The sequence below is a fragment of the Daktulosphaira vitifoliae genome, unplaced genomic scaffold, assembly GCF_025091365.1.
Source record: "Daktulosphaira vitifoliae isolate Bord-2020 unplaced genomic scaffold, ASM2509136v1 Scaffold_3, whole genome shotgun sequence".
Classification (NCBI taxonomy): Eukaryota; Metazoa; Arthropoda; class Insecta; order Hemiptera; family Phylloxeridae; genus Daktulosphaira; species Daktulosphaira vitifoliae.
In genome coordinates this window covers 42,737,772-42,755,326 of record NW_026099574.1, presented here as the reverse complement: position 1 = coordinate 42,755,326, position 17,555 = coordinate 42,737,772, and the positions used below count along the sequence as shown (strand labels likewise).

The following is a 17,555-nucleotide window of genomic DNA, read 5'->3' as shown; positions in this document are numbered from 1 at the left end:
CCTAGAAGAACACGTGCTTGAAATATAATTATATTTTATTGGTGATACAAGGACAATTGAGAGTAATGAGAGTTTAAACAATCAGTATTAAAACAGATAAATAACATACAGTAACAGCTATTTTGTTAACCACAACGTATAGATTAATTCTGTAAAGACATTTGACGCTAATTCGAAATCTAACACCAAATTTTGTTGGTCATATTTAATTTTTGAGATAATTACTAATTAATAATTAAGTGATAATTAATTTATTGAATTATTATTGAATCGAAAAAAAAAACAAATTTGTTTAATATTTTTACATAATTTGATGATATTAAAATTATTTTTAAATTAAAAAAAACAATATAACTTACATTCTTACACAGATAATTTTTAATAAAGAATTACATGTATTAAAACATTTTGGAGATTACCAAGATCTTTTTAACGTAACAATTTAAAGTTATGAATATTTTTATTTATATAAATCAAAAATGGGATTATTATTTTATTGTTCATTTTTTATACTTACAGATATCAAACAAATTTAATTATTAATTATGTTAGTTAGTTACGAAAAATCTTCATCTTCCTATGAACTTATTGATTATAATGAATAAATCATAGTTATTGTTTGTCCATGGTAAACTTTAAATAAACTCATAAATATCTATCGATTTATAATTAAAATTTAATAACAAAGAGCCATAATTATTTTTAAATAGTCAGTTGAATGACAATTTCAAATAAATTATTTAGTGAGTTGAAGGTAGGTAAACTAAATATTGAAAATATTGATGGTTTTTACTATATGCAGTGTTTTTGTGAGCTATTAATTAATAAAGAAAAAGATTATCATATTGTAATTGTAGCAGTATTTCTGGTTTGAAAAACATTTCCATGGCAACCATTTATATATTTATAAATGATGTTGATTTTCGGTTTCGATCTAATTAAGTAAATCAATAATTTTTAATACAAAATGGTTAATATTATTACACGAATAATAAGAATTGGTAAGAAGAAACTTGGGTTAAGAAAAAAACGCAAAGGTAATTCTATGCACATTTGAACGTTTGCTAAATTTATTTTCNGAAAAAACGCAATGGTAATTCTATGCACATTTGAACGTTTGCTAAATTTATTTTCTCTATTTATGATTAATTCTTACGTGTTATAGTCATTATAATTTTTATTTATGTTATTAATTCGTATTTTATTTAGTCATCTCAGTAGATTATGGAACACAAACAAACAAATTGACAGATGATATAAACGGTCAAATAAAATCTGTTCCAGAAGCACATATTTTGGAGTCACAGAATAAGGAAGTTCAAGACATTGCAGTTCAGACATCTTTATTAACCTCTGAGAAACTTACTCAGACTAATATTAAACTTATGTTTAATGTGTCTGAGACACAAACAGAATTGTCCTTACTGAATTCATTAAATTGTGAAACACAAACTGACGTCTCATTAGAAAATATTATTTCAAATAAAAAATCTTTGCACGAGCGTCATGATTCAATGTCAATATTAAAAAATTATATGCACACTGGTTCTCAGTGTTGTCTCATACCTACTACAAATGAGCCCATTTTAGACACTATAAAGGAATTATCTTTAAAAGGTACGTTTAATTTACAAGTATGAAAACAATTTTTTAATTTTACTAATTTTATTTAGTAAATAATTGCGTTGAGGAAGGAATTAATCCTTCAACGACACTTGATGANTAAATAATTGCGTTGAGGAAGTAATTAATCCTTCAACGACACTTAATGACGCTCAAGAAAAGACTGAACCGTATGTGACAAAAAAACACATAACCACTGAAGGTAAATTTGAACAAATTTCTAATAGAAATATCACATTAGTTGATGAAATTATAGAACATGATTTGAAGTCATGTATTTCGTTTCCTTTAGAAGCATCTAAAGAAGGTATGTTTACTTTAAAATTGAATAAACATATATAATTTTCAATGATTAATATTGAATTTATATAAAGAAAACATTTATTTAATATTTTATTTTTAATTGTGACAACAATCATTTATTTTTTCATAAATTATTTAGTTCAGGAATAAGTTCAAATAGACGTGANTTAGTTCAGGAATACGTTCAAATAGACGTGTTAAATTTCTATAATTTGTTATTTATAAATGTACCTATAGGTTATATTTTATGATAGTAAAAAGAAAATTGTAAATATTTTAATTTATATTTTAGTAGATGCGGTGTATGATTGGTCAAATGCTGTAGAGGACTTTAATAAAACATACTTGGTAATTAAAAATCATATATTCAATTTTTTTCTATTTAACTAATACTGAGCACTTTAGTTCTTAATGTTAGACTTTTATTATCAAGCATAGTTTTTTTAGAGAGGACTTATATTAATAAATAAATAATAATAATACTATTTAATAGAATGAAGGTGTAGTGAACAAGCAGAACGGATCTCAGGTCGACAATGGTCTACAATTCTATACTCTGGATAATGTTCCTCAACTTCAGTTAAGAAATAATTATGATTATAGCATGAGAGTGCTGTACTGTCAAGCAGATTTTTTTCGCATGACAAGAGTCAAAAATGAACAAATAATAAGAACCATGGAAAATATTATGAATGTATATTATAAACATACACAAGATTGTAATTTTAAACCACGACGTGATGAACTTTGTGCCGTTAAATATAGTAATCAACAATTTTAATTATTAAAATACTATGAAGATAAATAAACATCATACGGATTTATGATGGACATTTAATTAATCAATTAAAATAATTTATTAGTACCTTTTTTCTTTCATATGGGGTGCATCATAACTCATATTATTCAAACATTGTCTTTAATTGAGAAATATTATACCAAAAAAAAAAAAAAATTTCCATTATTTTCTTCTTAATATATCTATTTTAATTTAGGTGACGGTAACTGGTATAGAGGAGTTTGTACTGGTGTTGAAAATAGTGTGGATGGAAGTCAATTTTATAATATTAATTTAATCGATTGGGGAGAAACGATTTCTGTAATCAGCTGAACTGCGTAGATTGGAAACGTTTTATATGAAACACGCGCCTTTGGCAGTCAAATGCATTCNGTTTTATATGAAACACGCGCCTTTGGCAGTTAAATGCATTATATCGGGTATCTATAATATTATTAGTTTATTCGTTGAAAACTCAACAATTTTTTTATTTTAGATTTCAAATTATCTAACGCACGTAAAAAAACTCTGCGTAAACTGAAGAATAATGTATATAAATGCAGTCAATTTAAGACTCGGTACCCGTAACTATTTAATATCTTCGAAAACAATTCTGGACATTATGTATTCATATGTAATCCATGTATTATACGTTATCGTTAAGATTATTGATATTTTGTTATGTATTATATTNTGATATTCTGTTATGTATTATATATTTTTGTCCAGTAGTCAAATAATTAAGTTAACTTGTGTTTAAAGAAATTGTTTACTGCTTTCATTATATAATTTAAAATAATAATATTTACTTAGATTGTTTAAGATAAATTTGTATAATTAAAATATTTTACTATTTATTAGATCGTTTTCCTTTAATAATTAGTATTGAGATCTTGAATAAGGCAAATTAACAAAGGTACTATAGATAATTGAAAAAACATTGTATTTAGAGTTTCCTTGGATTACAAGTCAATGATGATTCTTGGCTAAGTCAAAGATAGATGGGACAGATATTATGGCCGGCTTGCACCACCAATGAAGAAATCGCAAGAAAAATCTCGTTGGCTCCTTGGGGATCGAACCCGTGACCCCGTTTGCTGAAACATACGTTTCTACCCACTAGGCTAGGCCGACCCCTATATCTTTGACTGTATTGTTTTTGAAAATTTGATTATTGCTATTATTTTTTGAAGGTTTTAATTAAAGCAACAAACGCGTGTAAATCCTTTTGACTATTGATCATATACCGTGTTCAATAATTTATATAAAATTAAAGCTTATGTAATGTACTTCAAGTTTTCAAAAAGTTGTCTTACGATTTGTCACGATATATCATTATTTTTTTGAACTTTAATTTCTTTTTATAAGTATTGAATAAATAATTTAAAGTTGTTTTTAAGTTAAAACAATTTAATAGAAAAAACCTAAATTTTATATTCACATTCGAAACTAACATTTTTTTGAGCATTTAACGTATTATTGTCGATTTAATGTATACTTATTTTTACTAAGTCATATTATACTAGATTTTTTTTCTAAAATTATTAATTCATTTTTTGTGAGTCTTTTAAATGGTAGATATACCATTATAAACATGGATTTGTATCTTCTAAAACTAAAGGGATGCAATTAATAGATGCAATAATAAATATACTTACCATAAATATAGAATTATCATTTATTCATTTTTATCTGACTTTATGGTGATTGAATAATTTCCTCAGATTTGTGAACCACCCACTTTGCAAGTTAGGGAGGTGGTCTCTATTCCTCTTAGCCATGCTCAAATCGCCTTATGTGACGTCAAGCGCGCTGTAAGTTAGGGTAGTCATCAACAAGCAAAATGCAGTTGGCAATTTAGTTCAGATGTTTTTGCATCGTCGTAGCAAACGGTTCAGCTTCGACAAGTACAAGAGTTTATTTACATTAAGACCAGTAAGACTACGTAAGTAAAGAAAAAGTTAAAACACCAAACAATAATATGATGTTGGACGTAAGTACTTGAAGCTTACTATTAACAGCCGGAGATGGATCGTGTAATTTCTACTCATTTAGCATTATAATTTAAAAGAACAAAATTTTAACTTATTCATTTTATTTGATTTTAAATTGTGATAAATTTTATACTATCATACGACAAAAACAAAATATATTTAAACTTTTATAAATTAAAACAAATAAATCAAGCTTAACAATTTGCAAATTAAATTAACTTAAATATACTTTTATTTAATAAATATTTTAATATTTAATTAAACTAATAGTAATTTATTTTCATACAAATATCTTGGTCAATTAAGTTTACAATGAATTCAATCGGATAGCTGAAATTTTAACGAAGAGATGAAATGCGCGCATTTGTAAAAAAATTTTATTTGTTGATCTATTTAACAACATCATCATTTGATTCTTATTTTATTTAAATTAGTTAAAATTTTAATAATTTTAAAGTGTTTAAAATATGTGTTTTACTTAAATTGATACAATAAGTTAATATTTAAATTAAATTAAATTGATGTATGCAAGAACATCTTCAACTTAAAATAATAAAAGTGCAATTAAATAATTTTTTTTACTTTTCAATTTCATTAAAGTAAATATGACGTTTAGTTAATATCATTAAATAAACCTTAAATTTGGACAAAATGACTTCAAGAAAACTGATATTCAACGTCGGAGAAAAAAGAAAGGAAAATTCACTGTTCATTATAAATAATTATTAATAATTCAAAATTGATATTAAATGTATACAAAATAGATTATGTTTTAATTATACATTTTATTGTTATTGTTATATTAACAAATATAGTTTAAGAAATATAGATATTTATTGACCAATTGCATATTTAAAAAGCAATACATTGCAACATGGTAAGTACTATTTATTTTAAAATTTAAAATAGTAGTAATTGATTTTTTTAACAAAAGAAATTTTTATATTTATCATATGTATCATATCTAATCTTCAAAAAAAAAAAAAAATTGATAAATATTGATTTCATAATTGTGTTTTATATAGAAAACTTTTTCGAAACTAAATATATATTTTTTACTTTTCGCACAAATTTAAACAGAATTATTCTTTTTAATAATTTCAAAAATATATTATTTCGATGGCCGTTTATAATGCATAATTATAATAAAAATAAAATAAAAAGTAATGCCTAATATTTAGTAGATCAAGAATTATTTTTTTTGTCAAAAAATAATGGACTATTCTGTATACTTATTTATTATAAGGAAATTTATTCACAAAACTTTTCCTAATGTAATTTAAACCAGAGCTGTTACGTTTTAAACACTGCTTGTTTAAAACACCAAAAATGTCAAAATTTACTTTGATCTTATGGGACGTTTTAAATTGTTTATTTATGATTTAAACAGGTTTTTTTTAAAAAAAATGTTTTTAATAACCCTATTTATAGTTATCATCTATTTTAAGTAAGTAAGTAAATAAATTTGGAATCAAAGAACATGATAAAGTAGAAAAATACCATGTTTATAAAATACAATGTTTTTGAAAAAAATATTTGAATCATAACCTTCTCATTTTCAAGTAACGTCTATTTGATTATTAAAAATACCATAGAATAAATAATTCATGTTACTTAACAGCACAAATATCATTCTATCGATTTCATTGAATTTATTGACAGCTACGTAAAGATTTTCTTAAAGGTACAAACAAAATACAATTTGTCATGAATAATTGAAGACAAATTGAATTGCAATTATTACACTTCCTTACATTAATAACAAATTATGCCAGTCAACACTACCACAATATAACTGGTATGACAGGTTGAGATATGTTAAGAATATGAACTTTTTATCAAATCTTCTATTCGACATCATATAGTTATTACTTTAATATTACGGAACTCCGCATAGAACTCAAGCGGGCTAACATTAAAGTTATGTAAAGATCTAGAGGTGATTTTTAGATATCATATTTAAATTAATTTCGAGATGTCTAGATAATTTACATTACAACTTCTTTTGGCAGTTATATATCACTGATTAATAATTATAATATGTATTATAAATAATAACATTCGATAGTAACGGCTTTAAAATTTAATTAGTCTGTATGTTGATTACACTAGTTTACAAATAAAAAAAAATTTTCTGACCTATGACTTATGATAGTCATTTTTTATGTAAAATCGTCCACTGAGTCCGAAAATGAAGTCCAAAATACAAAAAGTAGAACAGTTTTTGAGTTATTGTGAAATTAGCGTTTTTCGTGTACCGCGAAAAAACGTTTTCATTATATTCTTAATATCTTTAATTGCATTTAACCGATTTTCATTTTTTTTACATAAAATTAAACAATATTAAATTACCTATAACTTTTATTTTAAACAATTTTTTATTTGACTTTTTTGTCGTTTGCTATCCACGAATTTACCACTGAATTTTTATCATTTTTTTCAAAATGACAGAAAAAATTCAGAGTTTTACGTAAAATACACCAATAAAAAATAAATTTATCAACAATAATTTCAATAGACGTCATACTCTAATACATAACAAAGAAAATGATATATTATTTTGTAAAATTGATAAAAAAATGAAGAAGTTATGCGCGATTGAAAAATAAAACAAATTTCCTAAAATCAGAGTTTTCTAATTCGATGCTATAATTTTTTTTATAAAATATAGGAAAATTACTCACAATACTACTTTTCAAAACAAAATTTCGATTTTTTAAATAACTTAAGGTTATTTCATATAGTTTTATTGGGACATTTTTAAATTGAGTTAATTATACAGTTTGGTGGGGTTGTGATAAATTTTCGCATTTAAAAAAAAATGATAATTCTCTAAAAATATTAAGTAATTTTCTATAGAATTAATAAAATTGAAATTGTTTTTGCATGGATTTAAAAAATTATTTTAAATATAGTAAATTTAACATATAATCGATAAAATAAATAATTAAGTTTTACAAAAAAGAAAACAATTATAATTTTCACTATATTTTTTGTAATTAGTTTTATGATAACCAAAGAATAATTTTTATTTAATTAAAAATAGGACGCATTAGTCTTAATATTTCTTTTACATGTTTCATTGTTTTCTCTTATAAGAAACCAATAATAGTCACCCATCATTATTTCATCCCAAAACCCATAGTAACGACATTCTATATCATTTATTTGTTGATAAAAACGTTCACCATGCTCATCGCTTTCATTTCCTGATTTTCAGGAAAAAATCTAAGTGTGCATGAAGAAAATGTATTTTCAATGACATGTTCACCCCTATTTCCGATAAAATTAAAAATATACATGTTTCTTTTATTCAAAAAATAATAAAATTATAAAATGTACTGTTTACCTATTTTTGAATAGTTTATCAATAAATCGTCTACTATTTCTCTATAATTTAAAATTTTGAAGTTTCCTAAAAAAGAATATACAACCAAACGAAACGAGTTTGGTTGTAAACGCATCGGACAAATGTGGAAACACAGTTTTCAAATAAGTAAAGGAATTTCCATTTTTATTTAAAGCTTTAACAAAATTTTTAAAAAGTCCAAGTATAATATGTAAAGGTGGCAGGATTATTCTATTTATATTAACAAGAGGATTGAATTTGACATTTTCTTTGCCCACTGTTAAGTTTACTCGATCTGGCCAATATTTTCGTGTTTAATGTTCTTGACGTGCTCGACTATCCCATGTACACAAAAAACACATGTATTTTGTGTATCCTTGTTGCAAGCCAGTTACCATTGCAATGACTTTAAGGTTTGCCCAAATTTTCCAATTGTGTTGATTGTAGTTGATTAGAGAAAGTAATTAGAGATCGCCATTGATTCATACGATTCTTTCATATTTACAGCATGCGCTAATGGAATTGAAAGTTTGATGTTTCCTTATGCAGTAAAACTGCTTTCAGACTTAGTTTATTGATATCAAAAAACAAACGCCATTCGGTTGGATCATATGGCTCACCAAATTCTTTAAACAAACCGTAAATGTCGTTACAATAACAAACATTGTTTTTTTTTTTATATAATATTGAGCATAATATTTCTGACGACTTCGGTAAAATGTAACTTTTACTTGTGATTTTAATCAATTTTATTCTTGCAATCTTGACGCCAATAACTCTGATTTTTCCTTTGAGAGTTTCAAATGTCTTATTAAATCATTAAGTTCAGTTTGGGTAAAAAGCTTCGGAATTTTTTCATGTTGAAAACTAATGTCAGTCTTACACTCGGCATGATTACTTGGTTCGGGCGATTCACTATATTCTTTTTTCCTTTTGGAAAAACAGGATATTTAACTGAGAGTGAATGTGGAACTGGTTTTGACATGATGTTTACATTTTAGGAAATTTGTTTTATTTTTCAATCGCGCATAACTTCTTCATTTTTTTATCAATTTTACAAAATAATATATCATTTTCTTTGTTATGTATTAGAGTATGACGTCTATTAAAATTATTGTTGATAAATTTATTTTTTATTGGTGTATTTTACGTAAAACTCTGAATTTTTTCTGACATTTTGAAAAAAATGATAAAAATTCAGTGGTAAATTCGTGGATAGCAAACGACAAAAAAGTCAAATAAAAAATTGTTTAAAATAAAAGTTATATGTAATTCAATATTGTTTAATTTTATGTAAAAAAAATGAAAATCGGTTGAATGCAATTAAAGATATTAAGAATATAATGAAAACGTTTTTTCGCGGTACACGAAAAACGCTAATTTCGCAATAACTCAAAAACTGTTCTACTTTTTGTATTTTGGACTTCATTTTCGGACTCAGTGGACGATTTTACATAAAAAATGACCATCATAAGTCATAGGTCAATTTTGTTGTAAACTAGTGTTATTATATATTTCAATCTGTTAACCTTTTACTCCAAGACTCGATCATTAACTTCAAAAAATTTATGTTTTATTTACAATAAACAAAAGTACTTATTTAAATATAGTTTAGTGTTAAAGTTAAAGTTATAGCTTCGGTACAATAATAAATTATTTAGTTGAAAATATTTTTCCCTAAGATTCAATTAAGTAATATTAAAAAAAAAAAATAAGTGAATTTAACTTGAATTAATTTTAAACTCGAAAAAAATTGTACTTGTACCTTAACTATAAACGTTTTTGATAAACTGTAGTTTATATAACCAATTATTATACTACAAATTTCACATATAATACATTTGAAAAAATTAAATAATAATTAATTAATTAATTAATTACAATTGGTTAAATGGTAAGATACTAAATGGTACAAATTAAGTACGTTTTTTTTTGAGAATACGAACCAAAGTTAAGTACAGTATTTTTATTTAGTTTTCGTTTTAATAGTTAAAGTGGTTAAAGTGAAAAAAACTAAGAGGGGGGTCTATAGCTTATTCTTATTCTCAGCTCTCGCTGAACCAATTTCTTTTATAAATCTGACCCTTTACCTGCCCAAAGGGGGGATTCAAAATGACAACTTCTTCACAAAAAATTAACTTTTTCAAATTAATTTTTGAAAATTTTACGAAAGTAATGATACTTATATATGTATTAAATTAAAGCTTATGTAATATACTTTAATATGAAAACAAAAAAATTTCGAACTTGTTTTCATTGTGAAAATGGACATCAAAGTTAATAAAACAATACGATTTATGTAAAAAAAATCTTTTTTATATCTTTAACTTTATAATGCTCTAACTTTTTGAAAAATGTATGGATTCGACACAATTTTTTTTTTTTAATCGAACCATTTCCCTTGATATATATATATTTATTAATATGTACACTTATAAATCATAAAACTAGTAATCAGAATATAAATAAGGAAATAGAAGATCTTGTCACTTTTGAAATAATCCACCAATGTTTTTAAATTAAATACTATTTACAGATCTTCATCTAAGCGTTTTGTATAATAGTGATTTTAATCACTATCACATATTATCTTTATTGGACCCAACTATGCCACGTCCCCACTGTGCTGGATTTTTTAACACACATCTATCTATATTTATAATATTAAATATATTAATTAAAATAATCTTTAATTAATGACAAAATATTGATCATAATTTAGCTATAACATAGAATATTATTAAAATACATTAACTCTTATAATTTTTGTTAAAAATTTAAAATATTTATAAATTAAACTGAAACATTAACTGAATATATTATATATAAGAATAGTAAAAAATTATAAGAATATAACTGTAACTGCTTACAGTCATCTAAACAAGGTGATCGTCCAATAAACAATAATAACACCTGTAGATGAAAAAGAACAATATTAATTTGATCATTTTTGCTATTAAAACATTTTATATTACCGTTGAATATAAGTGTCTCCAATTATTGCTACTTCATAGGCCCATTTGGAATTTGAATCATTAACAAGAAAATTCACTTTTTGTGGATATCTAAAACGTCGATTATAATCTATAGATTTTTTAAGAATTAAAATTTAAAAATATTTCAAGTTTAAAGCAGTTTGTTAAAATAAATGTAAATATTATAAATATATATAAAACCGAAATAAAATCTCAAAATGTTGTTTACCAGTTTTATCATATCATAGTTAAAACAATAAAATAATATGTTTACTTTGTACAATTTATAACATTCCCATTATCTGTAACGATCTTGCCGAAATTTCTCTTTTTTCCAATGAAGCATATAATACCTTCTTTAAGGCTACGAGTATCTATGAAGGCTGCTCCTTCAATAGCTACTATTTTAGGCTCTGTCATACCAAGTTCATGAACATTTTCTTCAAACTTATCACATCCCTCGAGAATATTGTTAAGCTTATTGTCTTCAATATCTACTCTCTTTTTTGTCATATCTTCTAACTCCACCATGATTTTAGTTTTTGTATCCACGTTCTGCATTGTGTCAGATTTCATTTTATGATTACTTACTTTATTTAAGTAACTCTCCATGCCCTCTAATTAATATCATATTTAATTGCTTATGAGTCATAGTATGAAAATTTGGGAAAAGGTAATAGATAAGAGAATAAGAAATGAGACATCCGTATCTAAAAACCAGTTTGGATTTATGTCTGGTAAGTCAACAATGGAGCCATTATTTTGCGTGAGGTAACTAATAGAAAAGTTTAGGGGAAAAAGAAAAAGATGTATAGGGTGTTTATAAATTTGGAGAAAGCGTATGATAGAGTACCGAAAGAGGTTCTAAAGTGGGTGTTAATGAGAAAAGGAGTCCCGAAAGGGTACATTAATATAATAGAGGATATGTATGAGGGCACTTGTACTAGGATAAAAAGTGTGGGAGGAGTAACAGAAGGTTTTCGGGTAAGAGTAGGAATGCATCAGGGTTCTGCTTTAAGCCCTTACTTATTCTCTATAGTGATGGATGAAATTTTTTCACCGTACAAAACTACTAAAATGTTTGATTAATACAAAAACAATAATATTCATGATTTCAATAAAATAATTAATTATATATTATATTAATTTTAAAACCAGAATAATTTATATTTGTAGAGAGAAAGAGAGAAAGATGGATGCTGAATATTTAAATTTATAATTATAATAAAATTACAATTACAAATATATAATTATTAGTAATAAGATATTCTTTATTTTTTATTTATTATGATATTAATTATTACTACTTATTAGAATTTTTTATACATAAAAATCAAATACATGTATGCATATAAATATTATAATATTAAGGAGTCCCGAAAAAGTACATTAATATAAGAGAGGATATGTATGATGGTACTTGTACTAGGATAAAAAGTGTGGGAGGAGTAACAGAAGGTTTTCGGGTAAGAGTAGGAATGCATCAGGGTTCTGCTTTAAGCCCTTACTTATTCTCTATAGTGATGGATGAAATTTTTTCACCGTACAAAACTACTAAAATGTTTGATTAATACAAAAACAATAATATTCATGATTTCAATAAAATAATTAATTATATATTATATTAATTTTAAAACCAGAATAATTTATATTTGTAGAGAGAAAGAGAGAAAGATGGATGCTGAATATTTAAATTTATAATTATAATAAAATTACAATTACAAATATATAATTATTAGTAATAAGATATTCTTTATTTTTTATTTATTATGATATTAATTATTACTACTTATTAGAATTTTTTATACATAAAAATCAAATACATGTATGCATATAAATATTATAATATTAAGGAGTCCCGAAAAAGTACATTAATATAAGAGAGGATATGTATGATGGTACTTGTACTAGGATAAAAAGTGTGGGAGGAGTAACAGAAGGTTTTCGGGTAAGAGTAGGAATGCATCAGGGTTCTGCTTTAAGCCCTTACTTATTCTCTATAGTGATGGATGAAATGACTAGAGAAATACAAGGAGAGGAGCTGTGGTGCATGTTGTTTGCTGACGATATAGTGTAAATAGGAGAAAATAGGGAGGAAATTAATCAAAGGCTATAGGTGTGGAGATCAGCTCTTTAAAAAAAGGGTTTAAGAATAAGTAGAAGTAAGACAGAGGTTCAGAGTGTTGGGTGGTTGATAAGGAAGTAGAGCAGAAAATGAGTGTAGTAGAGATGAGAATGCTTAGATGGATGAGTGAAGTGACTATAGAAGATAGGATAAGGAACGAACACATAAGAGGGAGTATATGTGTAACATCAATCGTGGATGAGATGAGAGAAAATAGACTTAGATGGTCATGTTATGAGTAGAAAAAAATCGGAAGCTGTAAGAACAGTTATAGAAATTAATGTTGAAGGAAGAAGAAATAGAGGAAGACCAAAAAAGAGATGGAGGGATGCTATTGAATGCGATATGAGGACAGTTGATGTGAGCGTAGATGATGTGGGAGATCATGTCAAGTGGAAGTTTAGGATAAGGGTGGCCGACCCCAAGTAGTTGGAATTAAGGCGAGGAAGAATAAGATTTATTAACAATAATTAGTCTAATTAGTTTTTATTAAAATTATTAAAGAATTTTTCAATACCGATTATATTAATCTATACTACATTTATATGTTCAAATATATGAGTGTATTAAATAAGTGTACGTGTTAAAACGCTAGATACCGAAAAAATTTTTGTTATCTATTGTGTTAAGCTATGTTTCATCAAAAAAATACCTGGACTAGATTAAGCTAAGATACTATACCATTTATGTTACGCTCCTTTTTGGAGAGACTCTTGCCAACCGACGAAAGCATCTTTTTGCCATCATTTTAATGTGATTGTTTGCAAAAAATTAATGTCAAATCAAAATACTCTTCTCGAATAAATTTAACAACAAACTAATCTATATTTGAAAATAAACATTAGTGTATTGTATTAAATAAGCCATGGCAACTTGATTTTTTTATATTAACGCATTCCACTCTTCAGTGCTTAAAATTAAAGCGACTCGCAGGCATTTTGGGATTCGACTAGGAGCGCTAGATTGTACTCCTAATAAGAAGGGAACTCCGTTCACCCTTACTTTAATCACTGTGTATAAGGGATAAGCATAAAAATATTTTATTATTGATAAATTGAGAGAAATATGAACTAAAGAAAACCAATAAAGAAATGCTCAATATTATTTTTATTTTTTGATTAATTATGTGAATCATGATTAAAGGATCTTCTTATACAGAGTCAGGCAGTGCAATGTGGCGTTTTTCGCTACACTGTAGTGATTAAAAATTTTGTTGTAAAAAGAAGTAAAAATCTGAAAAATAATACTCATTGAATACAGTTTTTAACAGTTAATTATTTTTTAAAAATTACAGATTTTAAATGTCCACCATTAAACTCTATACATTTTTCGTTATTTTCTCGGACATGGTTCATAACTGCGCTTCGAAGTCTTTCATCTCATAAAGATGACACAGAGATATTCGTCGGTCAATATCTTTTTATCTGTGATGCGAAGCTGAGAAAGTTGTTTATAATTAATATTATTGACACGGGTTTTTTTTACACATACACATTCTCACAAATACTTTTTATTGTGAGATTAAACTCATGTTTACTCCTCCGCAATAGCAAATATTTAATTTCAAATGGACGTTTTATTAATATGTCGGAATAGCCGTTATATTTTTGAATATCGAACGTTACACAATTAAAAAAAGTTGAACTACCCAACAATTTTGAAAATATGACAAAGTATAATAGTAAAAAAATTAATGGGAAATAATGAAAGATATAATCAATTACACATAAGTGATGAAATATAAAGTCAACTTGATTTATTCAACAATCATCGAGTAGTGATGATAATTATTTTGTACACCGCGTTATTACTGTTATTCTCAGTGGTGTTGTAAAAGTATATGAGATATAACCACTAACAATTTTTTAAATTAACGTATACCTTAAAAAAATAATACTTATGTGCTACTACTATTTTAGCTCACAAATCAGCGCATTCCATAAAATAAAAAAAGGTTTTTTGCAAAAACACTATTAGTAATTATCCGAAGAGAAAAATTTTTATAAATCAAAATTTATACATTTGACTATTGGTTATGTTCCACATACATTAGTTTACCAAAATATTACATTACATTTTGTTAATTTATTTATGTTACATTTAAATGTATTTTCATTATTATTTTATATTAATATATTACACTAAAGACATTTTTGTGGCATTCATTATCTAAATAAGGGTTAAGCAAAAAATGCTTTTTATTTAATTAAAAAAATTGAATCCTTTTAATCAATTTGAACAAATTTAAAATGTTTCAAACATTTTTTTTTTATATAACTAAACAGAATATTAAAAATATTAAACAAAAACAGTGTATAATTAATTTAAATGTTTAAAACATGTTTTAATCGTATATTTAAAAGCAAATTGAGTTTAAATATCTCAATTCTGATCTAAATAAATAAATTATGAATGTAATAGTTTTAGGTTTTAATTTATTACCAATAATCAGGTAGTAGATAGTAATTTTGGACCTTATCAGCCCATTTATTTTATCTAATAATTGTAATAATTCGTTTTTCATTTATCATCTTTTTAATATTTCTGTTGTAGTTAAAATTATTTTATAACGTAATCAAGTTTGATTTCATTAAAATTAATTAACTAATCATTTATAGTAATTCCTTGAATTATTTCTAATTTATATTCTTTGTAATTTCATTCTTTTAACCACAACTAATTTTTTTAATTCGGTTTAATATAACAATGGACAATTCGAATGGAGAGTATAGTCTTACATGGAAGAATCACAATGAAAATTTGACCAAAGTATTTTATTCATTTTTAAAAAATGAAAATTTGGTTGATGTTACTATCGCTTGTCATAGTGAATTTGAAAAGTTACATTTGGTTAAAGCTCACCAAATGGTGTTATCAGCTTGTAGTTCTTATTTTGAACAATTATTTTTACAAAACTCACATCCTCATCCAATAATTTATCTTAATGGTATAAGTTATGAACAAATAGAAATTATATTAGACTTTATGTATAAAGGGGAAGTTACTGTTAAACATGAAATTATCAATGAAGTTCTGTGTACTGCGAGATCATTAATGGTGCGAGGTTTAGGTGAAGATAATTTATCATTTAAAGAAAAAAGACCATTACCCCTACTAGAAGAAAATAATATCAAAAAATATAAATTCTGGAGTGATAAAACCGTTAGATTACCCTTTAGAAGTTTTTAAAAGGTGTTTCAACTTTTTTTTTTTCATAGATAACAGAGTGTAATACTGTCGATAATCTTAAAAATGAAATTCAAGTGGATTTGACTTTGATGAGCCAAGACATTCATGATAGTCATATAAGTAATGATTCTATTAAAAAAGAATTATCAAGTCTAATTAGTACAGAGGAATGTTATGAATCAAAAGAAAATACTTATTTTGTTGTAAGATCTATTTTTCATTCTCATAAAAATTAGATATATTTGTTAAGTGTGTATTATTATAGGATAATTTATCTATAGAACATAATATTCCATCAACACCCAATCAAATAGCATTGAATGATTGCTTAAATACTGTTCATAACACTATGTTTGATGATACAATGCCTGAAGATTTATCATGCTCAAAAAAAACAAATCAGCATGTTACGGAAGTAACACATCAACAGGTGCGACATCGATTTAGAACTGATTGGTTAAAATCATACAATTGGTTAGCATATGACTGCAATGAAAATATTATGTTTTGCAAAAGTTGTCGACGGTGGAGTGAGGTTTTAAATGATGTTAAAACATCATTTGCAAAAGGCAGTTGTAATTTTAGAAGAGAAATATTAAATCATCATGCTCGTTCCAAAGCTCATAAAAATTGTATGGCTAGAGAAATCGATGAACTAAATAACAAGAGTAATGCACATTTCCGTCCATCAAAATAAATATAATTTATTTAGAATAGTTAATTTCTCAGTCATCTGATTTAAAGTTTGTTACCATTATAAGCATAACATCTTTAAGTTATTAATATTTTAATTTATTAATTTTGTTATGTTTTACGTTAAATTTTATTATATTTTATGTAGGAAATTAATTGTTTATTTTAATTTTAATGTTACATTTTTTATTGGGAGGCATTTGTTGGTAGTTAATAAGAAACTATTATTGTTGCTTAAGATTAAATATGACAAAACTTTTTTAATTTTATGTTTTTTAATCAATTGAGTTCTTCTATAATTTAGTTATTATTAGTGAGGTGGATATAATGCCCATACACTGAGACCTGTAGGTCCATTATGCACGTTCCTCTATAGTTACTGGCATAAAATAATTATACTTGTAATTGACTAAATTTAAGTAATACAATCCAAGTTTTTTATTTTTATCTTATTATAATAAGGATATTTATATCTTATATACTTATACAGTGTTTAACTAAAGGTAAGATGCTTATATAATGATAA

General features: G+C 25.2%; 2 protein-coding genes across 2 annotated transcripts; both read left to right on the top strand.

The window, feature by feature from the left end:
• Nucleotides 1-967: 967 nt before the first annotated feature.
• LOC126902175 (uncharacterized) lies at nucleotides 968-3,104 on the top strand. The gene is made up of 6 exons (XM_050679202.1): nucleotides 968-1,037; nucleotides 1,210-1,634; nucleotides 1,741-1,930; nucleotides 2,219-2,274; nucleotides 2,420-2,690; nucleotides 2,922-3,104. Exons 1-6 carry the CDS (start codon nucleotides 968-970, stop codon nucleotides 3,035-3,037), a joined length of 1,128 nt encoding a protein of 375 aa, XP_050535159.1. The 3' UTR covers nucleotides 3,038-3,104.
• A 12,553-nt stretch (nucleotides 3,105-15,657) lies between these two features.
• Nucleotides 15,658-17,555, top strand: LOC126901235 (protein abrupt-like). The gene is made up of 3 exons (XM_050677595.1): nucleotides 15,658-16,309; nucleotides 16,366-16,539; nucleotides 16,602-17,555. Exons 1-3 carry the CDS (start codon nucleotides 15,854-15,856, stop codon nucleotides 17,031-17,033), a joined length of 1,062 nt encoding a protein of 353 aa, XP_050533552.1. The 5' UTR covers nucleotides 15,658-15,853; the 3' UTR covers nucleotides 17,034-17,555.

Coding starts and splice junctions, on each gene's coding strand:
- LOC126902175 (XM_050679202.1), top strand. CDS start 968: ATGGTTAATATTATTACACGAATAATAAGAATTGGTAAGAAGAAACTT. Junction 2,275..2,419: donor ACTTTAATAAAACATACTTG/GTAATTAAAAAT, acceptor ACTATTTAATAG/AATGAAGGTGTAGTGAACAA. Junction 2,691..2,921: donor ACTTTGTGCCGTTAAATATA/GTAATCAACAAT, acceptor ATTTTAATTTAG/GTGACGGTAACTGGTATAGA.
- LOC126901235 (XM_050677595.1), top strand. CDS start 15,854: ATGGACAATTCGAATGGAGAGTATAGTCTTACATGGAAGAATCACAAT. Junction 16,310..16,365: donor AATTCTGGAGTGATAAAACC/GTTAGATTACCC, acceptor TTTTTTTCATAG/ATAACAGAGTGTAATACTGT. Junction 16,540..16,601: donor AAGAAAATACTTATTTTGTT/GTAAGATCTATT, acceptor GTATTATTATAG/GATAATTTATCTATAGAACA.